Genomic DNA, 17,005 nt, shown 5'->3' on the forward strand with positions numbered 1-17,005 from the left:
CTTCATCTTCCTCGCTCATGTCTCGAGATGCTCGCTTTAATAATTCCACGTAACGTTCTCTCCTCGAGAGGTTGTGTATTTCGTAAAGTTCACCGGCTCCTCTTGCAACCTCAACCCCCCCTCCAAAAAACAACTAACATCATGTCATCATTCTTGTCCTTCACAGATGGAATGCTGTTCTCCGATTTTGCAATTTTAGTTCAAATTGACAAAGTCTTTGACACAGAATGCATTTGTAAACTGCTTTAATGGTCATTTTCAACGAAAGTGGCCTTTCAGTCCACGATGGGACTTTTTGCTTCAGGCAGCCTCTTTACAGCCGGCCAGCGGGCCATCGGGGCCCCGTGTCCCTGTAGAACTAGTTTTCCTCCCTGTGTTGAAGAGATAACGCCAAAATCAATTTCTTAAGCTGATATGCGCTGGCTGGCACAGAAACTGTAACAGATCGTTTAAAAACATAATTTATTCTTACAACAACTTTAGCTTCATGCATATTGATATGTGATCCTGATTGGTTTTCTTCAGCTAAATCAGGGATCAGCAACCTCAAAAAGGATGAAATAGTCAATTTTGTTGTTCTGTGACCCTACGGAAAAAAAATATTTGACTCTTTGGCAAATTTTGCCTAGTAAATAACGGTTTACAAGGTCTACTGCTTCTATTCTGTCGTAACCCAGAAAAGGAATTAGACCAGAGGATATTTACTTACTTATACTTATCTACCAACCCTGAATAGGTGTATCTAGTTTATTTACTTTGGATCAACATTATTAGCTTTTTCTTCTTTTCCTCTTTCTTTTGGTTTGTTATTTTGTTTGTATTTCCCGTTAAGTCCCGTAAAGCACTTTGTATTGTCTTGTTGCTGAAAATGTGCTATATAAGTAAAATTACCTTTACTCATTTTGGACTAAAGTTCCTCTATCGAACCCAATTCTTCCTGGCCAATTGAAACAGTTTGAACAGATGAATGCTGCACCTTCATCTGAAAATAGTACCCAATGAGAAAGCAGCTTTGGGGAGCTCCAGACTTCTCTTTCTCATGTTTAGTCTGATTTATTTGACTTCTTCAGTGATATTCCAGAAGGAAGCAGTGGCTTTGAGGTCCAAATTGTGCCACCGTTTCACTCAAAATGTTATAAAATCAGAAGCTGAAGAAGTGACAATCATCTTGGTTTTTCCTGACGTTAGTATAAACCATTACTTTCTTTCTAAGGTTTTGTTTTCACTCTCAGTCTGCCATGTTGGCAAACCAAACCAGTTTTGGTAATCCCTGCTAACCTGGTTTATTATCAAAATGTCAAAGATTTCAGAAATAAAACTCGATGAGGTGCTGAGAAGTAAGTTCACCAAATGGGTCTGACTTAATAGGACTTTAAGTTAAAGGAGGACGGGAACTCGAGAGCAACATGGTGAGTTTGACGGACTTAATGAGAGTAAAAATTTAACTTGCACAGAAGACCAGGGCAAGTGCAATGAAAGAAACCAGCAGAGAACAATGAAAGCCGAGGAGCTTAAATACTGAGGAGGAGGAGGAGGAAGGGTGGTGGCATTGAAACCAGGTGAGTTAATCAGAGGGATGCAGACACACATGGGGGAGAATACAAAGCATGAATGCTGAGGGAAGCAGACTAATTAACACAGAGAGTTGAACCAAACACAGAAGGATCTACAAACCCAAAGGGAAAAAGACTTATGCTAACATAAGAGTCTAATCCAGAATACAAAACGAATAGAACAAACGTAATAAGCGAGCAACTCAACACAAAGGAATTTACTAAATATGGTAAGACCTTAACAAGAGCAATAAACAACCCAGAAATGTTTAGAGTGCAAGCACAGGCGAAAACCGAGCGCAAACATCAGTGGATCAGGACATTTCAAGCTAGAGACGGGATCAAACTTTGAGGTTCAACAATGATGCAACACACACACTCATATGCCTAAGAACAAATAAAAAAATAATAATTAACCAATTCATATAACATGTGTTTTTGAAATTGCACTAGGCACCCTTTGCATAGGTTTCCGGAAGAGCCACTCAAGTCATGTAAAGAAAAAACTTTACATGTAATAAACTCACATGAATGGTTCTCACGTGTCTTCGCGTCTCCCTGGTCATTAAGGCACGAGACAGCCTCTCTGCGCAATGCCGCCATCGTGTGGACGCTGGGGAGCAATGCGTGAAAAACGCACCAATTTCCCTGTTATTTGTGTTGAACGTTACGGTAATATCACTTTACTTTATTCATTAATTGTTCTTAAAACAGCTGCCGTATTAGTCGGTGTTTCTCAACCCAATCCCCGTCCAGCACGGTTAAAAACGAGTAGTACTGAAACAAAATGCATTCACGTAAAAGAAACGCCAAATTTCTGCATAATAATTAATTCGACACAGGGCCAAACAAAGATGATTCGCCGTGTATCGCTAATTATTACACGCGCTCGTTTTATTCCGGTTACGTAACGCCGTCATCGTGGTCGATATATTTTAAAATCAAACGAAGGAAGCTTTTGTAGTCGGTATTTCACAGGTTAAACGGAGGACTAATCCAAAACCAGCGACTATGCCACCGGATGTCACTGCTGTGAAAAGCCTGGAAGCGGTCTTTGTGAGGGACTTGAGCAGGAAGTGCCTTCCGCTGTGGAAGTGAAGGGCTGCCATTTTACCGAGCTTACGGTAAGAAAACTTAACTCGCGTTGAATGGTTTTGCTGGATGCCACACGGTCACTGTGTGAGCGGTGTACTGCGGAGTCAGTTTGCGTTATAGCCTCCACGTTCCTTCGTTAAGAGCCGAGTGTTGCCTTTAGATCTGATTTAGCTATTGTCTGCGATGCTAGCGCTAGCATTTACCTTGAGCTGCTGTCAATGCTGTCAACTCAGAGTGATGGATTATGAGTGTTTGCTCATGTGAAGGTGCACCTCGCAGCGAGAGAAACAAAATGCCACGAACAATGCAACTTTACAGAAATATCTGGCAGCCTTTTGCACTTTGAGATACGACTATTGCTTAGCCGGATTCATGTTGTGCATGTAAAAGTGTTGAAAGCATCACTAAAAATGTGTCATCCTTCGAGGAAGCATGTTCTTTCCAATGTGCTTGTTTCACTCGTTTTCTGTCTTCTACAGGACGATATGAAATGGGCGTGTGTAAAAATGTAAAAACACAAAACAAAACAAAAAAACTGGAAAAGTTGAGGATTAATAAAATATAATCAAATTAAAAAGTGTTTTGTAAAAACATTTCAAAAAGATTCAGCAAAGACCAGAGACGGATGAGGAAAGATTCAGTACCTCACAAAGTGTTCATAGCCTTGATATTTTGTCACATTTTGCTGTTTTACAGCCACAAAGTTTAAGTATTTTATTTACCTCCACTCATCTTCCCATCTAGCCAGCTTTCCTGTCCTTGCTAAAGCAGAGCATCCCCTCAGCATGATGATGCCACCACCATGTTTAGCCATTGTGATGGTAAAGTAGGAAAATTACTTCCAAACTTGTGTTAAACCTCTCCATGATTGAATCCCTGCTCTGTTTGGTGTGTCCCTTTGTCTTCTTGATGCTCTTGCTTCTTTTATGCTTGTGGGGTGCTTTGGATCAGTATGATGTGGTTTATCAAAAAAAAAACAAACAAAAAAAAAACAGAACAAAACAAACAAACAAAAAAAACTCCAATGTCACAAGAAAGACTTCAAGAACTATAAATACAGAAGTTATTTCTTATTAAAATATGACCTGAAACTCTGATTTATGGAAGTAAAATAAGAAACTTTTCAAGAGTGCTCTTCGACATTTAAATTAGAACAAAACTAAATCTCCCTCTGAAGTATTTTAATACTTTAACATCGTTCACTTAAACCTCCTGATTATGATTCTCCATACTCCCCTTTTGAATTATTTGGAAGTTTTTCTTTGGTACTTTTTACATTCAGTCTGAAGAAAAGAAAATTCAGAGTAGATTCCCCCAAACTGGTCACTATCAGACACTTGGGGGGACACGCATTTAAAAACAAAAATCATACTGTAGAACTTATAGGACATCTTTAGAGTAACAACATGTCCCACACTTGTGTTTTTCTCAGCACCAGAAGTGATAAATGGGGATCAAGGTGATCCAGCTCACCTCAAAGTCTCACCATGAAAACCTTCTGGCTTCCCTGCATCAAATGAGGATGCAGGGGCAACTGTGTGACGTAACGATCCAAGTGAACTACCAGGAAGAGGTAGAGGAGTTTCAAGCCCACCAGCTGATTCTGGCTGCGTCCAGCGGGTATTTTCAGAAGATTCTCCTCTCTCAGGACGCAAACCGGGCTAAGTTACAGCTCTCAAACATGCACTCGAGTGACTTCTCAAAGTACCTGGAGTTCGTCTACACAGGTAAGATAGAGGTTGCCAGGAATAAGATCGGCGATGTTCAAGAAGTGGCGCGACTACTGGATTGCGAGGGCCTGTCGGTGGTTTGCAGCGACGCCTTGAGCGCTGGAGTTCTGGAAAGGCCCAAAAGTAAAACCTGCGACTCCAAAGTCAAAGATGGAGGAGGAGAATTACCCGGCGCTGAAAAGGTCGATGCAAAGAAGCAACCTCTTGAGCGGCAGCTTTCGTCGCAGAGCCCCAAGAAACAGGACCGTAAAAGGAAGCTGAAGGTGAAAACCTTTCAAAGGAAAACAACCAACCAAGTAAAAAAGTTGAAACTGAAGCTGGCAGGCCGTAAGGTGCTCCAGAGGCGCTTGCGTTACTCTTTGAAAGGTGATCCTAAAGATAAAAACCAAGCGAATGAATCTGAGGACAGAACCGGAGAAGATTCTGAACCAGAGAACGAAGAAGACTTGAGCGAGGAACAGGAGAATATCGAGAGCAGAGCCTCAGATAACCTGGACTTTGAGGAAGACGCACAGAGTAACGACCCTCAAGACTCTTTGTATGTGGACGAAGAGGAGGAGGAGGACGACGAAGATGAGGAAGGACAGTCTGAGGAGGAAGTTAAAAGGATATCCAAGGCCCAGTTCAGCTGTAACAAGTGCCAGCGGACTTTCCATTATGAGAAAAGCTACTTGAAGCACATCAGGTAACTGGGTCGCTGTCCTGTGTCCTACTAACTTTCACCAAAGTCCCCTGTGGTGTCGGCTGTGAGCTGACCTGTTCCTTTCCCTAGCACATACCACGGAGTGAAAGCCCACGTCATCCACCGCTGTGAGACTTGCATGCAGACCTTCGCCAACAGCAGCAATCTGAAGATCCACGAGAAGCACGTCCACAGCAACGAGAGGCTCTTCGCCTGCGACTCCTGCAGCAAGACCTTCAAACGGAAGAAGGACGTCGTCCGCCATAAACGACAGGTGAGGAGTGACAAAACTTTGCATGCCCCCTCTTTGTCTTTTTTTTTCCCGTCTGCATAATAAGCTCAATATTTCCTGTTGTGTCTCAGGTACATGAAAGGAACATGAGGCACGTGTGCGCCGAATGCGGGAAGTCCCTCAGCTCCAGAGCGGCCTTGTTGCTTCACGAGAGGACGCACACGGGCTTGAAGCCCTACGAGTGCACCGTCTGCGGGGCCAAGTTTACCCAGAACTCTGCGCTCAAGATGCATCACAGGTAGCAGTTTTGCCCTCTTTCCAGCTCGTATGTAGGATTTCAGCCTTAAAATGCGACTTCTGGTTATCTTTGCGTTGTAATTTAAAGTTACTTGGAGGTATTCGTGCCCGTTTCTTAAAATCTCCTTGAAGTGTTTTGATTAAGTGGATAAGATCACATTTGCTAGTCATGGAATCACGACTAGTGTTCAGTAAGTGTGTTCATGTGTGTGTAGGACACATACAGGAGAGAAGCCCTATGCATGTGACTTGTGTGACTCCCGGTTCTCTCAAAGGCACATGTTGGCCTATCACAAGAGATCACACACAGGTAAAAAAAAAAAAAAAAAAAAAGAATTTCACAAACATTTTTCCAGATTTGAGTTTGACTTTGAACAAAGATGGCTGACTAAACAAATCCTCTGCTGCTTTAGGGGAAAAACCTTTCATGTGTGAATCCTGTGGTAAAAGCTTTGCATCCAAGGAGTACCTGAGACATCACTCCAACATCCACACAGGCTCCAAGCCGTACAAGTGTGAGCACTGCGGCAGAGGCTTCGCCCAGAGGAACTCTCTCAACCAGCATTTGAAAATTCACACGGGTATAGTTCCTCAGACACATTTGGAGTACAAGGAATTGTTTTCGTTCACTCTTGATTCACTTTCTAAATTTTGCTGCTCAGGCGAGCGTCCGTACAGCTGCAAGTCCTGTGATAAGCACTTCACTCAGCTCAATGCGCTGCAGAGGCACCAGCGGATCCATACGGGAGAGAAGCCCTACATGTGTGGCCTCTGTAAACGCACCTTTACTGACAAGTCCACCCTGCGCAGGCACACTATGGTGAGTACGCCTTCTCTCGCCAAACGGCAGAAAAAGAAGCATCCGCGTTTGAGGCGGGAGCATTGATTCTCTTGTTCTGGTTGCTGAAACAGATCCATGGCTCGGATGTGCCGTGGAAGACCTACCTGGTTGTGCTGGAGGGAAACGTGGAGGAGAAGAAGCCCAAGTCTCCTACAAAAGAAAAGGGAGGATCGGAGGAGAAAAGGAGCACGGCCAGCAAAAGCTCTTCCTCCCCGGTTCCCACCGTTCACGCCGTTGACGATGCGGACAAAAGCAGCACAGAAACCGTGGTGGTTCCGACTGAGCCGGTGACTCTCCCAGCTGACTGGGCCAGGCACGGAGCCATCACTCTGGTCAGCCACGGCGGCGTCGGCGCCATCGCCGTCATCCACACCGAGGTCCCGCCGGGGACGCAGATCCAGCCCATCGGCACAAGCGCCATCACGTTAGATGGTTCGGCCATCGCCGTGCCCTTTTCCATCCCGGTGTCCGTAGCTCAGACGTTGTCCTCTGAAGCTCCGTCCAGCTCTCTGTCTGTTCCCACACTCTCCGTCCCCGTTTCTGAGACCTTGCTGGCGTCAGACATCTCCACGACGTCTCTGCTGGAAGCGGCTGCTGCACAGGCGGTTCTAGCTCCACCTTCGGAAAACAATCCAACCTCCGAGAGCGACAAGATGCACCCAGACATAGAGACTGTGATTGTTGGGGAGGGGCTTCATGGAAAAGAACAGGAACAACTCCTGGACGATGGACAGAACAAGACGGCAGATGAAGCAGAAACCACCAAAGACCAAAGCTCTGTGTAGAAGAATCTTTCTTTGTGCTGTGGTTAAAGATTTTGCGGCATTATGACATAAAGGCTCATGTAAAGATTTTGGTGTCATTTAAAATCAATGTTGTACTGATAACAGCAGTGCTTCATTTCAATTTATTCTTACTACTATGCATCAGACTGTGTAATAGTTGTCAGGTAGCAGGTGACGCTTTGTTTTTTTTTTTTTTTTTGGTCCTGGTTTATTTTCCCTTTGTGCAAGCTTTTACCCGTTTTGTACATGTACTTTACCATTTCATCTCTTCTTATTCTCATATCTTACCCATGCACTTAAGTATTTTAGTAAATTATGACGATGCATATTTAAAATCGCTTGCATTTCATTTATATACAATTTAATTGTGAGAGCTTGCATAACAATTTAGCCCCAACATTCAAGGCGATGAAGAGTGTGGTATTGAGAGCAACTAAAATGTCTGGATTTACAAAAAATAAATAAAAATAAACAGGTGATTGACATGTAAGCTCACAAACGCCACGGCATTGAACTTAATCTTTATTATTCTTAATTTTAACAGGCATACATTTCATATCCACAGCCTATTGTTGTTCCACATGGAAGAAGGTAAATACAGAGTTTCTGCTTCTTTTTCTGTTCCATTTGTAAAAACTTTGGTTTCGCTAACACTAGTGAATGTACACAACACAATGACATGCTAAGCAACCGGCTGCTTGGAAGGTGCACTACATCAAAATACACATTCAAGTGACATAAGGAGGAAGGGGCCTCGTGCCGGTGCTCTTTATTTAAGAGTAAAGAATGCGTTTTACATTCAAACTATACATCTTACAGGTGCAAACAAAGTCTCGCCACGGCAAACACATCCTAGAGTTTTAAGAAAAAAAATAATAAAATCATGATTTCATTTATTCAGATACAAATATATAACAGTCAAAACTTGTGCATATCATTGCCAAGTTTCAAGAGAAGGGATGGGGGGGGGGATGGAAACGGCTTCGATGCATTACTCAGTACTGAGAGCGTGGGTTTGATCGTCTCCTCTAGCGCTATGCAACAAAGGATTCCTGAAAATGATCACAAACTGGCCCGTTGCGTAAATCAAACAGGTTTGCACGCCGACATGGATTTAAAATACAAAAAAGCCTCGTCCGACTAAGAAAGAAACGGTAGAAAACATGCAGAGCCTCTCGGTACTAGCGTCAGATTCTGAAACCCCCTTCAGGAGGATATAAGCTGAGAAAGGTATGCAGCAATCCTCTGTTCAGAGGTGAGGGCGAGAGGATTTACATTCTGACTGGATTTGGATAAGCTGGTAACAAAAACAACATGTAGCGCTTCTTATAACAGTGAGCATTGGAAAAGTTAAACAAAAAAAAAAAAGAGGTCAGCGGACGCTCCCGAACCGATATGGTAACAGCGAGGGGAGTGTGAAAGAGTGCTCTGAAGTGCGTGCATGTGTGTGTGTGAAAGCATGCGTGATGGAACCATCACCCTGCTGCGTGATGGTTCATGCTGCAACCCTAACCTGAGTTTTTTTTTTTTTATTATTTATTTCAAATCCCCTTCATCACCCTGGATGGTCTTTTTGATGCGCAGTAGGAGGGTGGTGTGCCACTGGTCCAGACGGGAGATCGAGTCGAACTCCTTCACCTGCAAACAGGTTAAGAAGAGGCACACAATAAATGACAGCGCCTTCAAAAATCACTCCCAACCCTTTCGAGTTAAAGAAGAGAGAGTTTCATTGGGACTTTGTGCGACAAATCCACACAAAGTAGCAACAACTCTGAAATAGAATTAAATCAATGAAGAAATGAAATCCAATTGTCTTGACAAATACAAATGTAAAAATGCGCAGAGCTGAAATTGCGAGATTGTGATTGTGACGTGATGATATGTAAATTAAAAAAAGAAAGAAAACTGGTTAAAATGGGGAATGTGAAGACTCACCGCTTCTGTAAAGGCCTCGCTGTTCTGTTCCTCGTGAGCCTCGAGAAGTTTCTGTTCAACCGAACGCAAGAAGGAAGTTACTACCAGACGTTAACCAGATAACTCCCTTCGGGATCAGGAAAGTATTTTTGCCTTTGAATCCGTCAGAGGTTTAACTCAGAGTTACCTTCAACAACTTGCATTCTCTGGAGTCTGAGAAAGCAGGAAACATCTCCTCATATTTCTCAACAGCAATCTGTCCAGGCAGAATATACACATCAGCCTCGGCAACACGGTCCCCCAAACCAACGGTGGACCTCAGAGGTGTGGACTTACCTTGGCGTTGAGCTCGTCGACAATGAAATGACACAGGGACGCCTTGAAGAAATACTCTTTAGCGCTGTATTTCAGCAGCGGGTTGTCCATCGTGTTGGCTCCGACCTCGATAGCATTCAGATCAGGCAAACGTTAGCAGGATGGAGGGGTTGTTGGAAACAAAGCGGGGGGGAATTTGAAGTACACACCTGCTCGTAGATCTCTATGGCCTTCTGGTATTGCTCCAGCTGAGCGCAGTAAGCTCCCACTTTCAGCAGACACTTGTTTGCAGAGCTAAAGAGAGAGAGGCGTCACCGACACGTGATCGATTACGTAAAGTAACACAGGCTAAGTTTGAAAAATCAACTGTTTCACATCGACTGTTTAGACTGTGTTTGACCCCAATGAAAGAATTCAGTTTAAATAAAAAGGTCCGCAATTAGGAACGGTACCTGTTTGACTCCTCTCCTTTGTAGTAGTCTGCTGCTTGCTCATAATGAGCAATAGCCTTTAAAGAAAAGAAAAAAAAAAAACACAAACAAAAATAAAATAATTTACAGCAGATGTATTAAAACGGCTGGCGGAATTTCTTTTCCTCCGATTGCATCACCTTTTCGATATCCACCAGCTCAGACTCATAGATTTCTGCGATACTGATGTGATGTTTGGCAGCGATGGTAAATCTTCCCTGGAGGAGGAAGAGGAAAAATCATTACACACCGGATCTAACGGGAGACGCCACACCAATCAACGGAAGAGAATCCACGCTTAATCCAGGGCATCATCATGGAAGAAGTACCTTGTGACTTCGCAGTTAAAACGTTTTCTGCACTCTTAACATTGTGAAATAAAACTTAAATCCAGATTTTTTTGGGCAGAGACGATAACTAAACTGAATGAAAAAAAATATATATTTTTTTTTTAAATCCTTTGTGTTTGCGTCTGTAAACTTCCAGGTGACGTCGCACACAGCGCCGTTTACACAAAGGAAATTACAGGCGACATCCAGAAACCGAAACGTCAAAACACACGGAGACGAAGCAGAAACAGGCGACGGTCACGTTCCAAGTGCGTCTTACCATGTCTGTGTATATATCGATGGCAGCATTTAAACACTTGATTGCCTCTTAGCAGCATAAAGGAAAGAGGAGGGAACAGTTAGACAGTACATTACAGCTCTTCTGTTTCATATGAATAAAATGGGGTGAATAGTAGAAAATCGGATATTTTCAGATTTATTAAAAGTTACTTTTTTTGCTTTTGAGATATGTAGGAGAATTAAAGGATGACAATGTTGGTCTTTATCAACTGAATTATCAAAGTAGACTTCTAAGGACCTCTGATGCTCATTAAGCTGAAAACAACTAAAGCAATTCTTAAATGTTTTGACTCCACCAATTCACTCTGACAGATCAGAATTATCCAATTACAGATGCAAAAATAAATCAATCAATTAATGCACACACATTTGGATTACAGTTCTACTGCTGTTCAGTCAGATGTTTTGTGCAGAAAGTTAAAGTTGTTTTATCACTCGTTTCATTTTTAGGAAACGGCCTTTATTCACTCTTGACAATTTTGGGTTCAAAATCTGGACATATCAACATGAGAGCATGAGGAAAATAAAAACTAACAGCTATGATAGCTAGAAAAAGTATTATTTTTTATATACTTTGATACAAAGAGTGTAAGAGTTCATCGCAGGGATACAGAGTCAGAGTCAAAAAGAACGTTAGCAAGGTTTCCCCCACGCTCATATCACATGTGGATGTATTCACGTCTTACCATTAGGGTCAGACTTCTTGTAAGCATTCCCTGCGTCAATGAAACTGGTGGCACAGTCATGTTTGTTCTGCAGCTGCATATGCAGACGTGCAGCCTTGCAGAAGGCATTTCCAGAAGCTGCAAAAAAAAAAAAAAAAACCCAGCAAGAACTGGCATTCAAACTGACACACTACTATCTAGCTTATTCTCTGACTTTGGCATGCAGTTTCTTGAATCTTGACCAGACAAGTACCACATTTATCCCACACCCTTCTAAAAGAATGCTTAAAATTGTTATGTTGGACATCCATTTACCGCTCCAGTTCTTGGCCATCTTGAACATGTTGGCAGCTCTGCAGTACATCTCACACGCCTCCTCCACTTTGTGTTGCCCTCTAGGGAAGTGAAGAGGAAGAAGAAAACAAATATTGTTGGTGTTTGTATGCAAGGAGGAGTACCATCATTTCCAACCTGCCCCCTGAGACAATTGTAGAACTACCATTTGATGCAATTGCAATTGTTTTCTGAGTATTTCTCTGCAGGTTTTGTACATCCAGAGACAAAAAAAAAAAAAAAAAAAAAAAAAAAAAAAAGTGTGCCCAAATTGCTTATTTCTTGCTAAATAGCACGTGCTTGGATAGGTTGAATGGAATTGAAAAGCAATTTTCAAATCTGTTCCAATAATGATCCTTTTAGACTTTTACAGAACACAATTTTTGCATGTTTTCTGAATGTCTTGCATGACTTGTGATAAACTTTATGCAGGATTTCTTGTAGCTCTCTTCTAGGCCAGATTCGTGAGATGCAAGGCTAAGAGTTGTTGCAACAGATTCTCCCATCTGATCAATGGATCTTTGCAGCTCCTTCTTAGTTCCTACAGGCCTTTTATCTGCTTCTCTGATTAATGTTATTCTTATCTGAGCTTTCAGTATACATGGGCGGTCGTGTCTTTGTGGTTTTGCTCCTCTGCCATTCTTAAATACCTACATAGCCTAAACCTGCTTTAAAATTTGAGTGGATATAATTTGAAGGCAGGCTGTTTTTCGTTTGTTTGTTTCGAAAAACTTGGAAGCCTTACGTTATTTCCCCTATAAGAGAATCTGCTCTTGTGCAGGGCCATGTCTTTATAGCACCTCTAGGGATTAACACACCTTTTGTTTAATCAATTGGTTTAGAAGTACAGATCCGAGGATCATCTGGGTTTTAAACTATGCAGGAATAATTTTTTTATGTATAGATTTAGGACAATGGTTTGCATTTAAAGGCGTTTTGTTTTAATATATCAGCTAATGCAGAGAGAAGCTACTTAAATGTGAACGCCACTCATTCATTGTTTTAAACGACTTATTTACATAATAGAGAATATTCTAGCTAAAGTGTAGCACACTATAACCCTCTGAGGCTATATGATGACTCTGCTGCCCATAATGCAATAGAAAGTCTTGCTTTGCTGCTTTGTTTACATTGATAACAGCTAACTTAGCAAGCTGGTTTACAGGGCTTTTCACAACTAAAGTCATAGGTCACCTTCTTGGTTTAACAAATAAGTACAATATTTCACTATTAGTATTATAATTTGGCCTTATACAATATGAAAGGTAGATTTGGGCTTCGTGCCAAGTTTGCTGCTGATACTTGCTAGCTGTTCTTTGGTGCAGTGCTGTCTTACCCTCCAAACATCCCTCCCAAAAAGGAGCCGGAGGACTTGACTTTTTTGTCAGCGTCCGCCATTAGCTGAATGGCTTCCTTTTCTTTGCCGGAGTTGTCCATTTCTTTAGCCTATTTAGAGGAAAACTTGTAGCCGCAGGAAAAATTAAAAATACCCGCAGAGGATTCAGTTTTGTACAGTAAGGATTACAGTCGATTTAGCGTAGGCGTAACCCAGCTTGTGGCTTTAGGAAGCGTGGCATCATGGGAGCTTGAGTTCTTTACATACCAACAACGCTCGGTGTCGTCGTGACAGAAACTACGACTCCCAATGGAAAAAGAATCTGGATTTTTATCACCCCCGTGTTACGTAACACGTCGGCGCATTTCCCAATATAGAGATTTCTTCCAGTACTATGAATAATATTTAGGCGTATATAGTAATAGTGTGTTATGAATTTCTCCACAGATAAATACAACATTTATGGATATCTGGACTTTAAAAAAAAAGGCACAGTTTGCAGTTTTGCAAGTGGTTTATTTGTCAGCAGAGGGCGCTAAAACACCATGAGAGACTTTTGTTTCTAACGTAGTGAATCTCAACAGCCTTCAGGTATTAAGACACATTTAACTGTTGTCGATTTCAGGAGCCACCACAATATTGACATCCCAACAAAGTTATAACATTTTTTAAGTGTGTGTTTTGTTTAATCAAATTCTGATTTCTATCAAGAGAAATTAACTGCAATATGTCTGTAAAGATCTTTTAGAGTGTTGCTTATAATGTAAAGTTTTGATATACTTTTCACAGTGGCATAAATAATTTTGATACAGAGACTGCGGGGATGTGTCAGTAATATGAGCGTCAATCTAAATTGTAAAACCTTATCAAATACATTTTGTTGAGCTAATATGCACAACTAAGGGTGTTGCAAAAATAAACACTAATCAGTGATGATAAAACCAAAAGTTCACGGCGATACTGGCCAGACAATCACCAGACGACATGAACCCTCACACCATCAGGGCTTCTTGCTGTTATGTAAATGACTAAACCACACATCCCACAGCTATTTAATTTATGAGAAGAAACAAAGAAGAAAAGAAAGAAATGTAAAAAAAAGAAAGGGAGGAAGGAGGAAAGAAAGAAACAGATTCTATCTGTGCATGTCACATCAACTTTACTGATGACTGTGATCGTGTTTCTTCAAACCGAATCGTGGCCCACGACGACGTGCACAACTTCATCGACTGAGGCAGTTTATCTTTTCTTATCGTCGGCGTGTCGATGCCATACGTTTTGGAGCAAAGAATTCCCCGGTCCTATCATTTGTAATCACCATTATCTTCTCAGCCATCTTGATGTGGCTGCCTGCAGCAAAAAGCCTAAATTGTCATGTGAAATCGGCGCTGCGAAACAGTATACTGTTTACATACATTTTCAGCATAAATTTGGCTTATTCTGCTCCTCAGTTACACATTACTGACAACCTTTTAGTCTGGCCCCGATGTGCCAGTGCATATTCAGGCGAACAAAGTCTGATGCCATTTTAGATTCTCCAGTGCCTGGCAACACAAATATTGACACACGAGTCACAGGAGACAGCGGTTTGGCATGACTTTAAAGACTTCAGGAAATGAAAGCAACCAAGCTGTTTCAATTATGTAATGGCACTAGTACTTGCATTTTATGCCACTTTCTTAGCATGCACGGTGATATGTTTTAGCTGTATTTTTTGCTCTCCGGAAACTGGAGATACTGGAGACTATGTTCTTCACATGCCTGATAAAGCAGCAGAGCTGGTAGGTGTGACCTCATTACCGAGAATTTGTCCAACCATAAACTCTGTCATTTAAGATACATGCGTTACTGTGCGAGAGGTTTAAACCCCCACTGTGCTCAAATGTGTCACTGGTAGCGCTCGTATCGTTGTACTCACGTCAGAGTGGCAAGATCAGATATCAATATGTGTGCATAGGATTGTGTGGGTGCAATATTTGTGAGACTATTGAATTCCAAGTGTCGGGCATTCACACTCACATCAGTTATGCAATTATCCACACTCAGTATCGGATTTTGTGACCAGGATCCTAAAATTACAGAGCCTGAAGGCGACATGATGATGGTGAATGTTTGACCAGTTGTATATAATGTTTATCAATTATATCAAAATACGTGCTCTTAAAAAAAAATCAAACATGACTAATTCATGTTAAATGTCAGTTTTTGTTGATCTGTCCCAGAGGACTTAAACTACTACATAGAAACAACTTTTGACGATGAAAGTCAGTTTCATTCTGGTTGCCGCAAGTATAAAACCTAGTTGAAGCTGCACTGGTAAAACTAATGGCGCCTTCAGTGGTTTGATAACATAAAAATATGCAGTTATTTGCATTCAAATAGCTGTTTACGTGGCTCCTGCAGATTTTTTTTTTTTTATATTAGAAATGTAATATTGATCCAAACTTTCCAGAGTTCCCAATCCTTCACATACGGTTTGAAATGGAAAATAGGAAATATCACTTTGGGTTAATACCAGATATTTCTGCTGTGGGAAGGGTTTAGAAAACAGAAAAAAAAACTGAAATTGGAAGCAAGTAAAACAGGGAAGATTAACAGAAAGCAACAAGGAAGAAACAAATGGAAAAGAAGGAATTAAGAAAGTAAAAAATTAAGAATGCAAGGGAAGGAAAGAATGATCAATAAGGGGAGACTTTATGAAATTTATTATGAAATAAATTTCCATAAGAGAATATTCTAGCTCCTTTTGCAGTATCTCTGAATTCTTTAAAGAACCTGAAAATATAAAAAGGTGCGACACAATAGAAATGTAATTCAAGTTATGCGTCATTTTTACTGGGGTTTTGTAGAAAGCGTAGTATCAGCAGTGTCTGGTATGTGTTTAAGTGCATTCAACATTTAGTCCTTGATTGCACAATGAATTGTATAGTCCAAGTCTGATTTTAAAACACCTGATACATGAAGAGATTACATTTGCAGCGTAAAGAAATTGTAAAAAGAGTGACTGAAGGTCTTGCAAAAAACACCTGCAGACGTATCGTTTAAATTGAAACCACTTTACAAACATGCTGGCTCCAGGTTTGCGTTTGCAATTCGCCGGTTTAGCGTCAGGACAAGTTGAGCTGAATCAGCACGGAGACCAGAAATGAGGAAGTGTGCGAGTTTATTTACATTCCATGCGTTAGTATTGTACACATGGCTCAGTTATTCATCCATATACATTCAAGGAAAGCATGTGGCAGTGTTCACACTGCTGATCATAAGACGGGTACTGTACAAAACATATTACAGAGCTGTGTAAGCCCAACCAGAGAATAACCGGTGAAACAGATTCACCAGGAGGTGGGAACGACAATCCAAACATTTTTTTTTCTTTTTTTTTTTTACACAAGTCTATTTCAAATGACAAAGTGACAGATTGCTCATGCTGAAACAAAGCACAATAACAACAAAATCCCCCATAAGGCTGTGGTTTGCATGTGCACTGTTGCAAAAACATTCATCTGCTTACCTCAAGTAAATGTGAAGCTAAATCATACAGTACATACAATATGCAATGCAGAATAATAGCCGAAAATAACTAAAGTTAATAAAATCTTAAAGCCATAAGAAAAAAAGGTGGAACAAGTGCTTTCAATCACACTTTATCAAGAGGAATTTAATTATTCTTAAGGTGGTTTTTAAAGTGCATCAAGTTGCTCCACTAGAAAAAAAAAAAAAAAAAAGGGTATTAAATATTGGCAACCAGCACTGTTTGCAGAATGCTAATGCGACCCGTCGCTCCACTGATTTCTAAAAACACATTGTCACATTTTTTTTTTCCATTCTACTGTTCAAAGGATAATGGCACAAAAAAAAAAAATCTTTCAGCATGTAAAGTCTCATCTGCATCAAGCTTCACTTTGATCCACCATTAACTTGTACACCTACATGGATTGCTGACTTTTTTTTTTTTTTTTGGCTAAATTTCCCAAACGTGGCTCCATTTAACTCCAGGGCCAGATGGGACATAAACAGAAGAATGAATCTGGCCAACAACTGTGAATTGTTTTTTTTTTTTTTTTTTTTTTTTTTTTTGGAAAAACTCAAGGCCAATTTTTTTAACCAAACCCTTTTTTTGTTTTTTTC

General features: G+C 41.0%; 2 protein-coding genes across 4 annotated transcripts; one reads left to right on the forward strand and one right to left on the reverse strand.

Moving 5' to 3' along the window:
* The first annotated feature begins 1,552 nt into the window (after nucleotides 1-1,552).
* Nucleotides 1,553-8,566, forward strand: gzf1 (GDNF-inducible zinc finger protein 1). 3 transcript variants are annotated; one of them, XM_015030747.1, is made up of 8 exons: nucleotides 1,553-1,619; nucleotides 4,081-5,063; nucleotides 5,151-5,334; nucleotides 5,424-5,590; nucleotides 5,805-5,899; nucleotides 6,003-6,170; nucleotides 6,252-6,409; nucleotides 6,502-8,566. In XM_015030747.1, exons 2-8 carry the CDS (start codon nucleotides 4,096-4,098, stop codon nucleotides 7,213-7,215), a joined length of 2,454 nt encoding a protein of 817 aa, XP_014886233.1. In that variant the 5' UTR covers nucleotides 1,553-1,619; nucleotides 4,081-4,095; the 3' UTR covers nucleotides 7,216-8,566. The 3 variants fall into 3 exon arrangements, with proteins under 3 accessions (XP_014886233.1, XP_014886234.1, XP_014886232.1); XM_015030748.1 differs by lacking the exon at nucleotides 1,553-1,619 and adding an exon at nucleotides 1,655-1,783; XM_015030746.1 differs by lacking the exon at nucleotides 1,553-1,619 and adding an exon at nucleotides 2,276-2,677.
* napbb (N-ethylmaleimide-sensitive factor attachment protein, beta b) lies at nucleotides 7,725-13,105 on the reverse strand. The gene is made up of 11 exons (XM_015030749.1): nucleotides 12,878-13,105; nucleotides 11,524-11,603; nucleotides 11,230-11,346; nucleotides 10,524-10,570; nucleotides 10,055-10,132; nucleotides 9,897-9,952; nucleotides 9,654-9,738; nucleotides 9,466-9,570; nucleotides 9,317-9,385; nucleotides 9,151-9,201; nucleotides 7,725-8,853 (listed from the first exon to the last, which is right to left on the reverse strand). The coding sequence occupies exons 1-11, from the start codon at nucleotides 12,976-12,978 to the stop codon at nucleotides 8,752-8,754; spliced, it is 891 nt and encodes a 296-aa protein (XP_014886235.1). The 5' UTR covers nucleotides 12,979-13,105; the 3' UTR covers nucleotides 7,725-8,751.
* Nucleotides 13,106-17,005: the final 3,900 nt, after the last annotated feature.

This window comes from Poecilia latipinna, unplaced genomic scaffold, assembly GCF_001443285.1.
Source record: "Poecilia latipinna isolate Pla-1442-1.1 unplaced genomic scaffold, P_latipinna-1.0 Scaffold191, whole genome shotgun sequence".
In the NCBI taxonomy this organism is placed as follows: domain Eukaryota; kingdom Metazoa; phylum Chordata; class Actinopteri; order Cyprinodontiformes; family Poeciliidae; genus Poecilia; species Poecilia latipinna.